This window comes from Crocodylus siamensis, chromosome 6, assembly GCF_052110815.1.
Source record: "Crocodylus siamensis isolate JL-2025a chromosome 6, ASM5211081v1, whole genome shotgun sequence".
NCBI classification, from domain to species: domain Eukaryota; kingdom Metazoa; phylum Chordata; order Crocodylia; family Crocodylidae; genus Crocodylus; species Crocodylus siamensis.
The window spans coordinates 17258367-17279524 of NC_143400.1; the positions used below are offsets into that span (position 1 = coordinate 17258367).

Consider the following 21158-nt stretch of genomic DNA (forward strand, 5'->3'; position numbering starts at 1 on the left):
AACACACACACAGACACCCTGTGTCTCCTGACATACACATGCACACAGCCTGGTGCCTCCTCTCTCACATACAGAGACACATGCAGACACACCCCAGTACCTCATCTCACACATGTACACACACACACACACACACACTCACACTCTCACCCCCTGTGCTTCCTAACACCCCCCCATCTCTTGATAAACACACACATACATTTAATCACACACCCCGTGTGCTCACACTCACACACATGCACATGTGTCTCACCACACAAACTATGTGTGCCCTCACATACACACACACAATCACCTGTGCCTCCTCACACACACATCCCACCACCCAGTACCTCCACAAATACACGTGCGCACAGCCCAGTGCCTCCTCTCTCACATGCACAGATGCACTCCAGTGCCTCATCTCATGCCCACACGCATTTGCACAATGCACATCTGTGCCTGTTCATACACACACACATACATGCATGCACACCGGGTTGATCAGCATGGGCAGGATGCCACCCTCATATGCCAGAAATCAGTTCATTAGGGAAACAACAACATGCAGTCAGACACAAGCACACAGGTGAACAGAGGACCCGTGAATCCGGCTGGGTGTCCAGCTGACACCCCCGTGGGCCGGCATCCAGTTCATCAGGGCATGTCTGAGCCAAGCTGGGTCAATCAGTCTCCAGTGCCGCATCTCAGCCCACGCACATTCACACAATGCACATCTGTGTCTGTTCATCCACACACACATACATGTACACACACACACACACCTGGGCCTGCTCATACACACACATACCTGTGTGCCTCCTCACACACACACACATGAAAACACACCCCGCCCCGTGCCTCCTCACACACACACATTACACACCTCAGTGCCTCCTCTCTCTCTCTCTGTCTCGCACATCCAGACACACCCCCTTCATACACACACATACATGCACACACACAGCCCTGTGCCTCCTCATGCACACACAGACACACATAAACCCTGTGTCTGCTCATATACACATGCAGACAGTCCGGTGCCTCCTCTCTCACACAGACACACCACAGTGCCTCATCTCACACACAAATATACACACACAACACACTATAGTACCTCCTGTCTCACACACATGCACGCACCCGTGTCTCCACACACACACAGATACAAACAACTCTGTACCTCTTCATACACACACACATGCATGCACACCCGCACTGTGACTGCTTCCACTCACCCCCCACCCTGTGCCTGCTCACACACATATAACCAGATGCCTCCTTTCTCTCTAATACACAAATCCCTCTGTGCCTCTGCCCACAAACACATACACAGGCACGCAGCCTGTGCCTCTACATACACATACAGAAACACCCCAGTTCCTCATCTTGCACTTACATGCACATCTTGCACTTACATGCATGCACGTGCACACACACACACACACACACACACCCTTCTTTGCCTCTTCATACACACACACATACATGTATGCACACACCCCTGTGGCTCCTCACGTACACACAGACACTCACAGGCATACACGCACCCTGTGTCTTCTCACACAGATGTGCACACAGCCCAGTAACTCTTCTCTCACACAGACACACCCCAGTGTGTAATCTCGTACACACGAATATACACACACAGCACACTATAGTGCCTCTCTCACACACACACACACACATGCACACACCCCTCTGCCTCCACAAACACACACACACACACACACGGATACACACAACTCTGTACCTCTTCATACACACACACATGCATTCCCACTTGCACTGTCACTGCTTACACTCACCCCTCCGTGACTGCTCACACACATATAACCATATGCCTCTACTCTTTCACATACACACATTCCTCTGTACCTTTTCCCACAAACACATACACATTTCCACACACCCCTGTACCTCCACACACACATACATGCACACCCCTGTCCCTTCTCTCTCACACACCCCTGTGCCTACACACACACACACACACACGCACGCAACCCATTGCCTCCTCTCTCTCTCACACACATATCCACACCCCCCTTTCATACACACTCTACATGTACATATACACCCCCTGTTCCTCCTAACACACACACACATCCATGTTGCTCTTCCCACACCCCTGTGTGCCTCCTCTCACACGCACATACACACACACACAGCTACTGTGCCTCTTCACTCACACACAAACATGATGGACCCCCAGTGTCTCCTCTCTCTTTCTCTCACACAGACACACATATACACACACAGGTAAACACACTCTGCACTTGTGCCTCCTCACATACACACACACACACACACTACACACCTCAGTGCCTCCTCTCTCTGTCTCACACACACACATCCAGACACACGCATCCCTGTGCCTCCTCTCTCACACAGACACACCGCAGTGCCTCATCTCACACACACAAATATACACACACAACACACTATAGTGTCTCCTCTCTCACACACATATGCACGCACCCCTGTGCCTACACACACACACACACATAAACACACAGATACACACAACTCTGTATCTCTTCATAAACACACACACACACTGGGGGACTATAGTGTCAACGCCCACACAGTCAAATGGGTCACCAACTGGCTGGAGGGCCGCACCCAGAGAGTGGTGGTGGATGGGTCATTTTCGACCTGGAAGGACGTGGGCAGTGGGGTCCCGCAGGGCTTGGTCCTTGGGCCCGCGCTGTTCAACATCTTCATCAGTGACTTGGACGAGGGGGTAAAAAGCACCTGTTCAAATTTGCTGATGACACTAAGATGTGGGGGGACGTGGGCACACTGGAAGGGTGCGACAGGCTACAATCAGACCTAGACAGGTTACAGGGATGGGCGAATGAGAACAGGATGGGTTTCAACACCGACAAGTGCAAAGTGCTGCACCTGGGGAGGAACAACCAGCACCACACCTACAGGCTGGGGAACTCCCCTCTTGTTAGCACGGAGGCGGAAAAGGATCTTGGGGTCATCATTGATGCCAAGATGAATGTGGGCTGGCAGTGTGGGGAGGCAGTCAGGAAGGCCAACCACACATTGTCATGCATCCACAGATGCATCTCGAGCAGGTCCAAGGAGGTGATCCTCCCCCTCTATGCGGCACTGGTCAGGCCGCAGCTGGAGTACTGCGTACAGGTCTGGGCGCCGCACTTCAGGAGGGATGTGGACAACATGGAGAGGGTCCAGAGCAGGCCACTCGTATGATCAGGGGGCAGAGCAGGGCAGGCCGTACGAGGAGAGGCTACGGGACCTGAACCTGTTCAGCCTCCACAAGAGAAGGCTGAGGGGGATCTTGTGGCCTGTTACGAACTAGTCGGGGGGACCAGCAGGCACTGGGGGAGTCCCTGTTCCCCCGAGCACCGCCAGGAGTGACCAGGAATAACGGTCACAAGCTGGCAGAGGGCAGGTTTAGGCTAGATATCAAGATATCAAGAGGCGCGACTTCACGGTCAGGGTGGCTGGGGTCGGGAACGCACTTCCAAGAGAAGTGGTGCTGGCTCCTACCCTGGGGGTGTTTAAGAGGAGGTTAGGTGTACACCTTGCTGGGGTCATTTGACCCCAGTACTCTTTCCTGCCATGGCAGGGGGTCGGACTCGATGATCTGCTCAGGTCCCTTCCGGCCCCAGAAACTATGAAACTATGAAACCCCCCTGTGCCTGCTCACACACATATAACCATGTGCCTCCTTTCTCTCTCATACACACATCCTCTGTCTCCTGTCACACACCCCCTTGCCTCCTCACACGCACACACCCACACACCTGTGTGCCTCCTTATACACCCCCCAGTGGCTCCTCTCTCTCTCACACACACACACACCCCTTCATAGACACACATGCATGCATGTACACACCACTTGTGCCTCCTCTCACACACACACACACACATCCATGTGCCTCCTCCTGCACACACCTGAGCATGCCTCCTCGTTCACACACACAGATACTGTGTCTCCTCACACACACACACACACACAAACATGACGCACCCCAGTGCCTCCTTTATCTCTTTCTCTCACACGTAGACACATCCACATCCACACATACTCTTCATACACACACGCAGACATACCCTGTGCCTTCTCACACACACCCATGTTCCTCCTCACACACAACCATGTGCCCCCTCACACACAACCACCCTGTTCCTCCCCTGCACACACACACCACTGTGCCGCCTCTCACTCAGACAGAAACACACCAGTGCTCATCTCGCACACACACACAGCACATCCTTGTGCCTCTCTCTGTCTCACACACCCTGAAACACACCCCCATATACCTCTTGACACACACGGATGCAACCCTGTGCCTCTTAACACACACACACACACACAAACACACCCTCTGTGCCTCTTTATACACACACAAATACATGAACGCACACAACCCAGTGTCTGTTAACACTCACACACACATACATACATGCACACATCCCCTGTGCCTCCACACACTCACACACACAAACCCATGTGCATCCCCACACACAGAATCACCTGTACTTCCTCACACCCACACACCCACTCTGCCTCCTTGAATACATGTGCACACAGCCTAGTGCCTCCTCCCTCACACACACAAAGACACACCACAATCCTGCATATTGCACACACATGCACACACACACAAACACACACTTTGGTGCCTCCTCATACACACACATATATGCATGCACACTCCCCCTGTGCCTACTCATACTCACATACATACCCTGTGTGCTTCCTGAAACTTGTGCAGACATGCACACACACACACACATTTCTGTGCCTCTTCATACACACACAGATACATGCATGCACACAAACCCTGTGCTTTTTCACACTCACATGCAGACCTATGTGCCTCCTCACACCCCAACATGTTCCTTCTCTCACACAAACATACACATAAACACATACGCTCCCCCTGTGCCTCCTCAAACACACACCACAGACCCATACCCTCTCCGCACCTCCTCACATACACACGCACACACACAGAGTGCAGTGCCTCCTCACATACACAGAACCATGCCAGTGCTGGGCTCGTGCACACAAAAAGACACACAGCCCTTTGCCTCCTCACAAACACATACACACATAACACACCTTTCTCCCTCCTCTCTCTCACACACACAGAAACACACACCCTTGTGTGGCTCTTGAGACACACACGGACACAGCCCTGTGCCTCCTCCCTCACACAGACATGCCAAGTGCTGCATCTTGTGCACATATGTGCACACACACACACACACACACACTTCTATGCCTCTTCATACACACAGATATATACATGCCCCCTCCCCCTGTGCCTGCTCATACTCACATACATACCCTTGTGTGCCTCCTCAAACTTGCGCAGACACATGCATACGCCCACAAACACACACACACACACACACACTTCTTTGCCTCTTCATACACACACAAATAAATGCATGCACACACACCCTGTGCCTTCCCACACTCACACACACAAACACATGTGCCTCCTCACCCCCGCCATGTTCCTCCTCTCACACAAACACACATACCCTGTGCCTCCTCACATACCAAAGAAAAAGCCTGGTGCGTACTCCCAAACACACATACAACACACCTGTTTGCCTCCTCTCTCTCTCTCTGTCTCACAAATCTACACCCCCCCCTTCATACACACACACACACACACACACACATGCACACTCCCCCTGGGCCTTCTAACGCTAATACACCTCCATGTACCTCCTCACACACATACACGTGCCTTTGTGGCTCTTCATAAACACACAAATACATGCATTGCACACACCCCCTGTGCCGGCTCACACTCAGACACATCCCTGTGCCGCCTCATGCACACACACACACCGTGTGCCTCCTCTCTCTCACACACGCACACACACACCTTTGAAAGGTCCAAGTTTCAAAGGTGACCCGTGGCCCTTTCTGCCTGGTCCTTCATGTGACTGTCCTTCAGGAGAGGCGGGGGCGGGGGCTGCCTGTCACAGCTTCTGCCACGGCCTCGCTCATGCCCTGGTCACTCGGCTCCGTGCTTCTCTCTCCTCCAGGTTGTTGGGTTGTTTTCTCACACCCGCCTGCGGTGGGGATCTCGCCGCTGCTCTCAGCACCAGCCCCCGCCTGACGAAGCTGGACCTGAGTCGTAACAAGTATCTGGGGGATGGCGGCGTGCAGCGGCTGTGCGAGGGACTGAGACATCCCAGCTGCAAGCTGCAGACACTGGGGTAAGGAGCATGGCGCTTCCTCCGGGCGCTCACTAGGGTCTCTCTGGAAACGTGCAACACGGCGAGGGGTCGTGGTCCTGGGGTGTGGGACAGTGGAACAGGTCGGCTGCCTGGAGCCGCCTCGGTCTGTGCTTGTGGGTCTCTGTTGGGTGTGGTGACCATACAGTTTTCAGTGAAATCCAGGACAGTTAAGGAAATCCAGGATGGGATGCACACGCGCACCCCCTCGTGCCTGTTCACACACACACGAATGCTACCTCTGTGCCTCTTTATACGCACACCCATACATGCATGCACACACCCCTGTGCCTGTTCACACACACACACACACACACACATACACAAACAGGGGCATCCTCACACATACACGCACACAAGCACACACAGTTATTCGTCTTTCCTCACGTACCCACCTGCACAGGCAAATACACACACCCACACACACACCCTGTGCCTCCTTGAATACACGTGCACACAGCCCATGTGTGTGACTGCCTCCTGTGTCACACACAGACACACCCCAGTGCCACGTTTTGTGCTCACACACACACACACACAGATGCACATCTGTGCCTTTTCAAGCACACACACATGCATGCACACACATCCTGTCCCTGCTCATACTCACACATACCTCATATGCCTATACACACGCACACACCCTTGTGCCTCCTCTCACACACACACGCAGCCCGCTGTCTACACACACAGACACAGAACACACCCCAGTGCCTCTGCTCTTGCTCACTCTCACACAGACACAGACACACACACAAATCCATATCCACTGCTCTTCGTACACACACATACATGAATGGACACACATCCTGTGCCTCCTCACACTCACACACACAAATCCATGTGCCTCTTCACCCACAAACACACCTGCCTGCCCCCTTTCACACAAACACAGATATACAAAAACACACACACCCACCTATGCCTCCTCCTCACGGACACATCCCTGTGCCTCCTCACACACACCTGTGTGCCTATTTATATGCACATACACAGACATGCATGCAGACACACCCTTGCGCTTACACACACACCCACACACACAGACAACACCCCCGTGTCTCCTCACATACACAGAAACACTTCAGTGCTCATCTCTCACACACACACACATGCACACAGCCCGGTGCCTCCTGACAAACACACACACACACAACACATCCTCATGCCCTCTCTCTCTCTCACACACACACACACACACACACACACAGATACACACACACCCACACACCCATGTGACTCTTAACACACACACGAATGTAACCCTGTATCTCCTCAGACACCCTCCCCGGCCTTCCTCACACACACAAATACACCCACACTCCTCTGTGCCTCTTCACACAAACCCACATTCATGCATGTGAACACACCTGTGCCTGCACACACACACTGTTCCTACTTACACTCACACACACACACCCATTTGCATCCTTACACACATACACACACTCACCTGTGCCTCCTTGAATTCACGTGCACACAGCCCAGTGCCTCCTTCCTCACACACGCACACAAAGACACACCCCAGGCTTGCATCTTGAGCACACACACACACTCACACTACTGTGCCTCTTCATACACACACATATATGCATGCACTCCCTGTGCCGGCTCATACACACATACATGCCCCTTTGTGCCCCCTACAAGTTGCACAGACAAACGCACACACACACTTCATTGCCTCTTCAGATACGCACAAATAAATGCATGCACACATACCTTGTGCCTGCTCACACTCACACACACAAACCCACGTGCCTCTGCACACCCTGCCCCAGTGCCTCCTCTCACCCACACACAAACACACACATACCCTGTGCCTCCTCACATACCAGAGAAAAAGCCCACTGCCTACTCCCAAACACACACACGACACACCTATTTGCCTCCTCTCTCTCACACATCTACTCACATCCCTCTTCATACACACACACATGCATGCATGTACACTCCCCCTGTGCCTTCTAACACTCACACCCCCCATGTGCCTACACACACACACACCTCTGTGCCTCTTCATACACAGACACATGCATGCATGCACACAGTCCCTGTGCCTGCTCACACTCCCACAGACACATCCATGTGCCGCCACACACAGTGTGTCTCCTCTCCCTGTCTCTCACACACACGCACACACACATCTTTGAAAGGTGCACATTTCACAGGTGACCCGTGGACCTTTCTGCCTGGTCCTTCATGTGACTGTCCTTCAGGAGAGGCGGGGGCGGGGGCTGCCTGTCACAGCTTCTGCCATGGCCTCGCTCATGCCCTGGTCACTCGACTCTGTGCTTCTCTCTCCTCCAGGTTGCGGTGTTGCCGTCTCACACCCGCCTGCTGTGGGGATCTTGCTACTGCTCTCAGCACCAGCCCCAGCCTGACGGAGCTGGACCTGAGTGACAACAAGAGTCTGGGGGATGGCGGCGTGCGGCTGCTGTGCGAGGGACTGAGACATCCCGGGTGCAAGCTGCAGACACTGCGGTAAGGAGCATGTCGCTTCCTCCGGGCGCTCGCTAGGGTCTCTCTGGAAACGTGCAACACGGCGAGGGGTCGTGGTCCTGGGGTGTGGGACAGTGGAACAGGTCGGCTGCCTGGAGACGCCTCGGTCTGTGCCTGTGGGTCTCTGTTGGGTGTGGTGACCATACAGTTTTCAGTGAAATCCAAGACACAGTTAAGGAAATCCAGGACAAGGTGCACTATGCACACACACACATGCACACACGCATGCACATCCCCCATGCCTCTTCAGACACACATGAATGCTCCCTCTGTGCTCACACACACACACACACACACACACACACACACACATATCAGTATGCCTCCTGACACACACACAACCATGGGCATCCTCACAAACACACAAGCACACACACTTATCCATGCTTCCTCACGTAACCACCCACACGAGCAAACATACACACATACACACCCTGTGCCTCCTTGAATACTGATGCACACAGCCCGCATGTGAGTGCCTCCTGTGTCACACACACAGACACACCCCAGTGTTGGGTTTTGTGTTCACATGCACACACAGAGACACACGTCTGTGCCTTTTCAAGCACATATGCAAACAGACACATGCACACCCCGTCAATGCTCATACTCACATGCACACACCCATGTGCCTCCTCTCACACACATGCACACACACACAGCCTGCTGCCTACACACACATACGACACACCCCAGTGCCTCTGATCTCTCTCTCTCTTTCACACACACACACACACACACACACAGAAACCTCCACATACATCCCTCTTCATACACACACATACATGGATGCACACACACCCTGTGCCTCCTCACACACACAAACCCACGTGCCCAGTCACACAGAAACACACCTTTGTACCTCCTTTCACACAAGTGCAAATATACAAAAACACGCAGCCCCCTATGCCTCCTCATAGACACACCCCAGTGCCTCCTCACACACGTGTGCCTATTTATATACAAACACACACATACATGCATACAGACACACCCTTGTGCTTCCTCACACACACACACACACACTCACAGACCCCACTCCTGTGCCTCCTTCCATATACAGAAACACACCAGTGCTCATCTCTCACACAAACACATGCACAGAGCCCGGTGCCTCCTGACAAACACACACATGCACACACAACACATCCTTCTGCCTATCTCTCTCTCACTTTTTCTCTTCTCTCTCACACCCACACACAAACACCCCCCCCCCCAAGTGACTCTTGAAACACACATGGATGCAGCCCTGTGCCTCCTCACACACACACACATGCCCTGGTCTTCCACATATACACCCCCCGCCCCATCTGTGCCTCTTCATACACACACACATTCATGCACGTGCACACCCCTGTGCTTGCACACATACACACACACACAAACACATGCACTAACACACCTCAGTCCTGCACACGCACACACACACACACTCACACTACTGTGCCTCTTCATACTCACACATATATGCATGCACCCTCCCCCTGTGCTTGTTCATATTCACATACACATCCCGGTGTGTCTCCCCAACATTGCACAGACAAACACACACACACACACCTTTGCATCTTCATATACACACAAATAAATGCATGCACACATACCCTGTGCCTTCTCACACTCACACAGACAAACCCATGTGCCTCCTCTCTCTTCCATGTTCCTGCTCTTACACAAACACACACACAAACACACGCATACCCTGTACCTCCTCACATATACACAAAAAAGCCCAGTGCCTACTGCGAAACACACACGCGACATATCTGTTTGCCTCCACTCTCTCTCGATCTCTCTTACACACATCTACATGCGCCCCTCTTCTTACACGCACACATGCATGCATGTACACTCCCCTGTGCCTTCTAACACACACACACATAACTATGTTCCTCCTTAAACACACACACACACACTTCTGTGCCTCTTCATACACACACACATACTTGCATGTACACTTTCTCTGCCTATTCACAATTACACAGGCATATCTGTGTGCCACCTCATGCACACACACACACCGTGTGCATCATCTCTCTTACACACACGCACACACACACCTTTGAAAGGTCCACATATGAAAGGTGACCCATGGACCTTTCTGCCTGGTCCTTCATGTGACTGTCCTTCAGGAGAGGCGGGGGCGGGGGCTGCCTGTCACAGCTTCTGCCATGGCCTCGCTCATGCCCTGGTCACTCGGCTCCGTGCTTCTCTCTCCTCCAGGTTGCGGTTGTGCCGTCTCACATCCGCCTGCTGTGGGGATCTCGCCGCTGCTCTCCACACCAGCCCCAGCCTGACGGAGCTGGACCTGAGTCGTAACAAGGATCTGGGGGATGGCGGCATGCGGCTGCTGTGCGAGGGACTGAGACATCCCTGCTGCAAGCTGCAGACACTGGGGTAAGGAGCATGGCGCTTCCTCCGGGTGCTCGCTAGGGTCTCTCTGGAAACGTGCAACACGGCGAGGGGTCGTGGTCCTGGGGTGTGCGACAGTGGAACAGGTCGGCTGCCTGGAGACGCCTCGGTCTGTGCTTGTGGGTCTCTGTTGGGTGTGGTGACCATACAATTTTCAGTGAAATCTAGGGCGCAGTTAAGGAAATCCAGGATGGGGTGCACTATGCACATGCATGCACACATGTGCACACATGCCCACACATGCACGTGTGCTCCCCCCCCATGCTTCTACACACACACACGAATGCCACCCTGTGTCTCCTCACACACACCTCTGTGCCTCTTCATATGCCCACACATGCATGCACACACCCCTGTGCCTGCTCATACTCACTCACACACACACACACATCTGTGTGCCTTCTCACACATATGCAACCATGGGAATCTCCCCCACACACAAGCACACACACTTTACTCACACACACACATCTGTGTGCCTTCTCACACATATGCAACCATGGGAATCTCCCCCACACACAAGCATACACACTTATCCGTGCTTCCCCACGTACCCACCCACACAGGCAAACACACATACACACACATCCTGTGCCTCCTTGAATACACGTGCTTATAGCCCACGTGTATGAGTGCCTCCTGTGTCACACACACAGAGACACCCCAGTACTGTAATTCACGCTCACACGCACACATGGAGACACATGTCTGTGCCTTTTTCAAGCACACACACACATATATGCACACACACATCCCCTCTCCCTACTCATATTAACATACACACCCCCATGTGCCTACACACATGCACATACCCTATTCCCTCCTCTCACACACACACACATGCACACAGCCTGCTGCCTACACACACACACACAACACACCCCAGTGGCTCCATTCTCTGTCTCTCACACCCACAGACAAACACACACATCCACATACACCCCTCTTTACACACACATACATGAATGCACACACACCCTGTACCTCCTCATACTTGCACAAACAAACCCACGTGCTTCTTCACACACAAACACAAATATACAAACACACACACACACACCCTATGCCTCCTCACAGACACATGCGGACACACCCGTGTCTCTTCACACACACCCGTGTGCCTATTTATACAGAAACACACAAATACATGCACGCAGACACATCCTCGTGCCTTCTCTCACACTCACACACACTCACAGACGCCCCCCCATGCCTCCTCACATACACAGAAACATGCCTGTGCTCGTCTCGCACACACACATGCACACAGCCCGGTGCCTCCTGACAAATACACACACACACACAAACAACACATCCTTGTGCCTATCTCTCTCTAACTTTTTCTCTCCCTCTCTCTCACACCCATACACAAACACACACCCCCATGTGACTCTGAAACACACACATAGATGCAACCTTGTGCCTCCTCACACACATACACACACCCTAGTCTTCCACACATACACACACACCCCCTCTGTTCCTCCTCATACACACACACATTCATGCTCGTGCACACCCATGTGCTTGCACACACACATACACACAAACCCATGTGCATCCTCACACACACATGCACAACCATGTGCATCCTCACAAACATACACACACATTCACTTGGGTCTCCTTACACCCATATACCCACTGTACCTCCTTGAATGCACACAGCTCAGTGCCTCCTCCCTCACAAACACATGCACAAACACACCTCAGTCATGCACACACACACTCACACTACTGTGCCTCTTCATACACACACATATATGCATGCACCCTCCCCCTGTGCTTGTTTATACTCACATACACATCCCTTCGTGTCTCCTGAAGATTGCGCAGACACACATACACACACTTCTTTGCTTCTTCATACACGCACAAATAAATGCATGCACACATATCCTGTGCCTTCTCACACTCACACAGACAAACCCATGTGCCTCCTCCCGCCCCCCTATGTTCCTCCTCTCACACAAATACACACACACAAACACACACATACCCTGTGCCTCCTCACATATCAAAGAAATAACTCACTGCCTACTCCCAAACACACGCACACGACACACCTGTTTGCCTCCTCTCTCTCTCACATATCTACAGATACCCCTCTTCATACACACGCATGTGCATGCATGTAACGCTCACATCCCCCCATGTTCCTCCTCACATACACATAGCTCCTCACGTACCCACCCACACAGGCAAACACACCCCATGCACACCATGTGCCTCCTTAAATACACATGCACACAGCCCACGTGTGTGAGTGCTTCCTGTGTCACACACACAGACACACCCCAGTGCTGCATTTCGTGCTTACAGGCACACACAGAGACACACATCTGTGCCTTTTTAAGCATACACACATACATGCACACATACACCCCATCTCTGCTCATACTTACACATACTCCATATGCCTACACACACACACACACCCTTGTGCCTTCTCCAACACACACATACACATAGAGCCCGCTGCCTACACACACATGCAACACACCCGTGCCTCCCCTCTCTCTCTCTGCCACACACACAAACACAGATCCACACACACCCCTGTTCATACACAAACTTACATGAATGCACACATACCCTGTGCTTCCTCACACTCACACACAAACTCATGCGCCTCTTCTCACACAAAAACACCCCTGTATGCTGCCTCTCACACAAAAATATACATACAGAAAACACACACAGATACCCTGTGCCTCCTTACACACACACATCTTTGCTATTTACACACACACAAACATGCATGCAGACACACCCTTGTGCCTGCTCACACACACTCAGACACACACACACCTGTGTGCCTCTTCAAACGCACACACACAACCACGTGCCTCCTCACACACACATACACACACACTCACCTAGGCCTCCTCAGAAACACACACACACCCATGCACACACCCTGTGCATCCTTGAATACGCATGCCTCATCCCTTACAAACACACACATACACATACACACAGATAAGCTCCAGTGCTGCGACTCACGCTCACATACACACACACACTTCTGTGCTTCTTCATCCACACACATACATGCACACATCCCTGCTCTGCCTGCTCCTACTCACACATACACACACAGCCCTATGCCTCCTCACAGACACTCACAGACACACACACACATGCACGCACCCAGTGCCTCCTCTCTCACACAGACACACCAGTGCCTCATCTCACACATAGAAACACTCCGTAGTGCCTCTCCATCACAAACACATGCACACGCACAAACCCCTGTGCCTCCACACGTGTGTGCACACACATCACTACTTACACTCAGAGACACACACATACACCCCGCCATGCCTCCTCACATACATGTGCACACAGCCCAGTGCCTCCTCACACTCATTCCCACAAACCCATGTGCCTCTTCACACAAACACAAACATAGAAACACACACACACAACCCCCTATGCCTACTCACAGGCACACATGGACACCCCTCTGTGCCTCCTCACACACACCTGTGTGCCTATAAACACACACACACACACATTCATGCAGAAACACCCTTGTGCCTCCTCACACATACACTCACAGCCACCCCTTGCCTCCTCTTGCCTCCTCACATACACAGAAACACGCCAGTGCTCGTGTCATGCACACACACATGCACACAGCCTGGTGCCTCCTGACAAACACACACATACACACAAACGCTCACACACCCCCCCGACATACATACGTGCACCCCCCCCCGTGCCTCCTTACAATTGCACACACAAACCCATGTGCATCCTCAAAGACATACGGACAACCATATGCATCCTCACACACATACACACACTCACCTGTCCCTCTTCATACCCACACACCCACTGTGCTTCCTTGAATACACATGCACACAGTCCAGTGCCCCTCCCTCACACACACAGGCACAGACACACTCAATCCTGCATCTTGTGCACCCGTGCACACACACATGCACACTGATGTGCCTCTTCATAAACACACACATATGCATGCACCCTGCCCCAGTGCCTGCTCATGCTCACATACACACCCCGTGTGCTTCCTCAAACTTTCGCAGACACACAGATACACACACAAACACACACAGTTCTGTGCCTCTTCATACACACACAGATAAATGTATACACACACACCCTGTGCCTTCTCACAGTCATACACACTAACCCATGTGCCTCCTCTCCCTCCCATGTTCCTGCTCTCACACAAACACACACACAAACACATACCTACCCTGTACTCCTGACAGATACACGAAAAAGCCCAGTGCCTACTGCCAAACACACACGCGACATACCTGTTTGCCTCCACTCTCTATCGATCTCTCTCTCTTACACACATCTACATGCGCCCCTCTTCTTACACACACACATGCATGTACACTCCCCCGTGCCTTCTAACATACACACACATAACTATGTTCCTCCTTAAACACACACACACACACACTTCTGTGCCTCTTCATACACACACAAATACATGCATGTACACACTTTCTCTGCATGCTCACACTTACACAGGCACATCTGTGTGCTGCCTCATGTACACAGACACCCTTTGTGCCTCATGTCTCTCTCTCAGACACACAAATGCACACACACACCTTTGAAAGGTCCACATATCAAAGGTGCCCTGTGGACCTTTCTGCCTGGTCCTTCATGTGACTGTCCTTCAGGAGAGGCGGGGGCGGGGGCTGCCTGTCACAGCTTCTGCCATGGCCTCGCTCATGCCCTGGTCTCTCTGCTTCGTGCTTCTCTCTCCTCCAGGTTGTGGTGTTGCTGTCTCACACCCGCCTGCTGTGGGGATCTTGCCGCTGCTCCCAGCACCAGCCCCCGCCTGACGGAGCTGGACCTGAGTGGTAACGAGGATCTGGGGGCTGGCGGCGTGCAGCTGCTGTGCCAGGGATTGAGACATCCCAGCTGCAAGCTGCAGACACTGGGGTAAGGAGCATGGCGCTTCCTCTGGGTTCTTGCTAGGGTCTCTCTGGAAACGTGCAACACGGCGAGGCGTCGAGGTCCTGCTGCGTAGGACAGTGGAATAGGTCAGCTGACCACAGATGCCTGGGTCTGGGTCTCCGTTGGGTGTGGTTTTTAGGGAAATGTTTAGGACACAGTTAAGGACATCTAGGATGGGTCCAAAGTCAGAGCTGCAGCAGCCTCTTCCTACACCCCGGCCTGCCCCCCTCCCACTGCTTGAATCCAAGACGAGGGACTTCTTTCCCCACGATGCCTGGGGGAAACAACCTGGTCTTGGACTGGAATAAATACAGTAATTCCATGAATGGGAAACATTCCTGCATGGTGGGGAACAGGGAACCTCCCTTGGAGGGTGTGTTACGCTGCTGAGACCCTCTCCCTAGAGCGGCCGAAACAGGCTGCAGGGGAAGGTGCTACTGCAGCCGGAGAGGAGGTGCTGTAGGACACGGCAAGGAGAGTGTAGATGATATTGCTTCCCTGCAGAGATGATTAGTGAGACTGCATCGCCCACCCCCTCTGCACCGGAGCAGCCCCAGAGCAAGCAGCAGAGCAGCCTGTGTGGGGAAGGGCTCAGCACCCGGGGAAGGGCTGCACGGTCCCACCTGCATGTGCTGTGCTCTGGACAGAGCTCCCCAGGGTCGTGCGGGGGAGAGAAGGAAAAGGCTCCAGACCGAAACCCAGTCCTTGTCCTCTCCGTGCCTCTCAGCGCAAAGCAGCTGGTTGTGGGGGAGCGGCAGGCAGGGCTGGGAATGGCAGAGCCGCCGCGGGCTGCAGCAGGGTCCGGGGTTGGGGCTCTTGTCAGCAAGGGCCGCACTTTTGTTCCCTCTGTGCAGGGCCTGCGACGGGGCCTCGCTCTGTGCCCGGGCTCTGAGGAGCTGGTGCAGGACAAGGCCTGTCCTACCAGAGACCCCACTGGTGTGCAGTGTGCTGGGGTCCATGGCTGCTACAGAGAATGAATGCCTTTTTCTTTTCTTTTTTCTGTTTTTCCTCCTTTCCCCCCAAAGACTGACCCTCCGTGCACTAAATGCAGAAACAAGACAAGAGCTGGAGGATGTGAAAGGAATGAAGCCTGGTTTGGTCATAGAGGAATTGGAGATGGACGAGCAGGAAGATGCTCTTTCAGCTCCTCGGTCTGGCTGGTCAGCTCTGGCAGTGACAGCTCAGCGGTGCCTCCTGCAGTGACCCCAAGAATCAGCTTCCCCGTGCTGTGGGGTGGAGCAGACGTGAAACCGAGGCCACAAACCTGATGGGTGTGTGCTCCCCTCCCCTTGCAGCCGGCAGGATCATTTCCTCCGCTCTCAGCCTCAGCCTCTCCTCTTCTGCCCCAGGGCGGGGGCAGGCCCAGCGGAGGCTGTGAGCAGCTGTGGGGATGGCCCTGCAAGTACCCAGCACTCGGGGGCCTGGACAGAGCAGGATGGCGCGAGGCAGGCGCTGGGTCTGTGACAGTCTGCTCCGACGTGCTGTACATGGAGGTGTCTATGGCTGTAGTGAAGGGTGACCCGGGAGTGAGGCTGTCGTGAGCCATGGGACCGGACCATCTTGACTCGGAGAATGACATCGTGGCATCTGCTCGTTCCTGTATTTGTGGAGTTTCCATCCAGGACGGACGTGCGCCTTTGCTGGAGGAGGGGGATAAAAGGGGCCGCGTGCTCTGAGCTGGGCTCCTCACACATCCTCGCTGCAGCGCCCATTTGTCATCACCGAGAGGAGCCACCGCTTTGTATGACTTAGCCTCAGGCCATGGGCAAGGTCTCCCCAGCATCTGCCGCCTGTCAGCAATTCTTACCATGGGAAGATGTCAAAGCACATCCAGGATTTTGAACATCTGAAGCTGTCCAAGGGCTTGTTCCAGCTCCTGATCTGGCTGCTCCCTTTCCAGCCTTGTCCTCCTGGTACGGGGCTGCCCCACACCTTCTGCAGCCACCTCCCCCTCCCATCTCCTGGCAGGACGGCATGTCTGGCTCTGTGGCAGGCCAGTAGGGGGCGTTCCTGCATTGAGCCGCCCACCTCCCTGCCAGGCTCTGAATGCCTCCCTAGGGCGCCTTATGTCCGGCCCGACCCCTTCCCGGAGCACACTCGCTAGTGTCAGGGACTCGAACCCCAAATTCCCAGGTCCGTTGTCTGACCGCAAGGGACAGGCAACACCAGCAAGGTCTTATCTCAAAGCCCTTTACTGAAGTGTGCACAGAACAACAAAGAGCAGCCCGTCTCCTCCAAGAACCAGCCCCCCTTGATAAGAAGTAAGCAAGTTTATATAGACAGTTTTGCATCACAAATTCTCCACTTAATTGACTCAACCTCTATGGTTAGTTAAAAACTTTTAGTGCACATGACACGATACAGTAGGTGGGAATTTCCCACTGTAAGAGAAAGCAAGATATCAGGTTAGTGTGAGAAAACTTCTAGTTAGTTCAAACTGGCTTTTGGCTACATACTGGTTTTGATATGTTAAATCGGGGGGAGGATTGCATCCATGATTGTTTCAGCTGTGTCTTTGAAGCACTGAGTCTGCTTTGTAGATTTATCTATGGTCTCGTTAATTTCTACAGCTACACAATAATAGGCTTTGAGCAGTTCTTACGCATAAGCATCTTCCTTATCATCAAACATGCAACTTTCTTTTCAGCACTGTTACTTATGCTAGTGAGTTCAAGGTAGGTTCAGTTTGTACCATCCCTATTTATCAGCTCACATGCCAGATGTCATCCTGCATACAGAGAGCTCATGATTATCCTGTTTATGGCCTCTCAGCAGTATTTTTCTTTGTTGGCTTTTGGCCCTGCTCTCAAACATCATATCTCTCACTAGTCTGGGGGTAACATCGCCGCCACCACCCCGAGAATGGACCCACTCCCGGCCCTGTGTCCTCAGGGAAACACAGGCCTAATGTCCTACGGGTACTCGACCCAGTACAGGCGCTTGGGGCACTTCCCCAAATCAGGGGACAAAAAGTAAAGTCTCCCTTAGTCCGCAGACCTAAGGGGCCTCTTGGGCATAATTTAGACCCACCCCTCAGTAAGTCTCCCACACCAGTCACAAAGGAGAACTTTATTGATTACAGGGGGTAGGGGAAACTAGGGTACAGGGTTGAGCAATATCTTAGAAATCCAAAAGAGCAAACAGTCTGGCTGAGGTCGCCTTTTGATCACACATCTGAGTTACTGCCAGCTAGATATCTATCAGATCTCGAGTAGTTTCCTCACACGCTTCATCCCGAGGCTGGTGAGATCCTTTCTAGCGTCCGGCTGTTCCCGGTTCATGAGTTTTGGGGAAGAGGGCCCTTTCAGATGTTTATGCTCCTCTCAGTCCCCCCCAAGGCTCCAGCCTCACCTCATGGCTGAAGAGAGAGAGAGCGAGAGAGAGAGCCTCCCTCCCCCCCAACTTACGTAGCCCCTGTGACCTCATTCACCTGGTCCGGTGGAGGCCAGCCCCGGTTGGCTGTCAGCCAACCAATTTGAAATGCATCACCTGTTACCGGGCAGACTCCAGCCCACCAGGTATGAGCCCCCCACCCAGGTACCAGTCCCGTGGGCAGGGGGAGCAGGTTCCCCCTCCTTCAGGATGCAGCCAGCTCAGGTTACCTAAAGAGACGGGCTGAGGGTGCGGTTCCAAACTAATCAAATGGTCGCAGCACAGAGGTTTCACCACAGTGTCACAGGCAGAGATTTTGGGGAGGAACCAAGGTGGCTTTCTGCCACACTTCCCCCCCCCCGCCTTTTATAAAGCTTGTATCTGTAGCTTCACAGAGGTATGGAGACAAGCGTGCTAGTTTGGAGGGGTGACCTTTCGACCCTACAGAGAAATTACACCCCATGTAATATTGATCCTAACATTAAAACATATAAAACATAACAGCACCTTCAGGAACTCCCCCGCCCAAGTGCTCTCGAGCAGGTCCGAGTCCACCCGACCCACTACCCAGAGTCCTTTCGTGACAGGGCGTCTGCGACCACGTTCTGGCTTCCCTGGATGTGCTCGACGGTGAAGTTGAACCAAGGGGGCTTTCTGCCACACTCCCCCCCCTCCTTTAAAAGCTTGGATCCGTAGCTTCACAGAGGTATGGAGACAAGCGTGCTTGTGCTGGGCCTCTTCACGCTGGGTCTCTTCACGCTCCATCCTTTTTGCCTCCTGCTTCATCCTTTTCTCCTCCTGCTACATCTTCTTCAGCTCCAGCTGAGCCTCCACGTGCTCACGCTGGGCCTCCAGCTCCGTCTTTTTCAACTCCAGCTCATCTTTCTTTACTTGAAGGCCTCTCTCTTTTGTCAGCTTTCAGTTCAGGCACGGTCTTTTGGGAGTACTGCTCCGCCATCCTGGCTATCTACACTATCCAGTCGACCCGATGCCAAATTAGAAATTGTTTGCTCAAGGGATTTCAGTGACTCTATTCCTCTTCCCAAATTATGCCAGTAAATCTGCAGGGTGTCCGGATCCCACCACTATCACCACGTGTAGCGGGTGCAGGGATCCCACCTCAGTAAAACAGCTGGGTATTCATATCCCACCCCTCCCACCACGTGTGGCGGGCGCAGGGAGATGGGCGGCTCAACGCAGGAGCGCCCCCTACTGGCCCGCCACATGGCCCATGATCCCAAGGTTGCTTATGTCAAGAGTTCATGCATCAGGTGGGTTCACTGATTCGGCCAACTCTGTCCAGTGCTTAGCAAAGGCTTTGCGTGAGCGGCATATACATGGATCAACGCTGCCGTGAGGCCTCCAGGGTCACTGAGCCACGAGGGGACAGACGGGGTGGACAGGCAGGCCGTCAGAGCCGCATGTGTTGGGGATGTGCACAGCAGGGCTGGGTCTGCTGTGGGAGGGACATGTGGGGATGAGTGTGCAAGCAAGGCTGTGTGTGATTGTGGCTCTGTGGTCTTGATAGCTTGGCTGAGCTGTGGGGAGGGGGAGGTGTGTCAGGGCAGGGCGATGTGTGCAGGGGCCGGGCAGGTAGGGGGTCAGGGGGAGGGGAAGGGGGAGGGGGAGGTGTGTCAGGGCAGGGCGTTGTGTGTGAGGGGACAGACACAGAGGTGGTCAGGGCCGTGGGGATCCCAAGC

The 21158-nt window shown here is 53.2% G+C and overlaps 1 protein-coding gene across 1 annotated transcript in view; it reads left to right on the forward strand.

Annotated features, from left to right (window-relative positions):
- The window catches only part of LOC149861318 (NACHT, LRR and PYD domains-containing protein 12-like), a 40516-nt gene extending 21957 nt beyond the window's left edge, over positions 1–18559 (forward strand). Inside the window, exons 5-9 of the mRNA XM_090053744.1 lie at positions 6031–6204; positions 8533–8706; positions 10948–11121; positions 15898–16071; positions 17112–18559. Of these exons, the coding sequence (XP_089909870.1) occupies positions 6031–6204; positions 8533–8706; positions 10948–11121; positions 15898–16071; positions 17112–17289 (874 nt within the window). The 3' untranslated portion in view covers positions 17290–18559. The remainder of the gene's footprint in view (positions 1–6030; positions 6205–8532; positions 8707–10947; positions 11122–15897; positions 16072–17111) is intronic.
- Positions 18560–21158: the final 2599 nt, after the last annotated feature.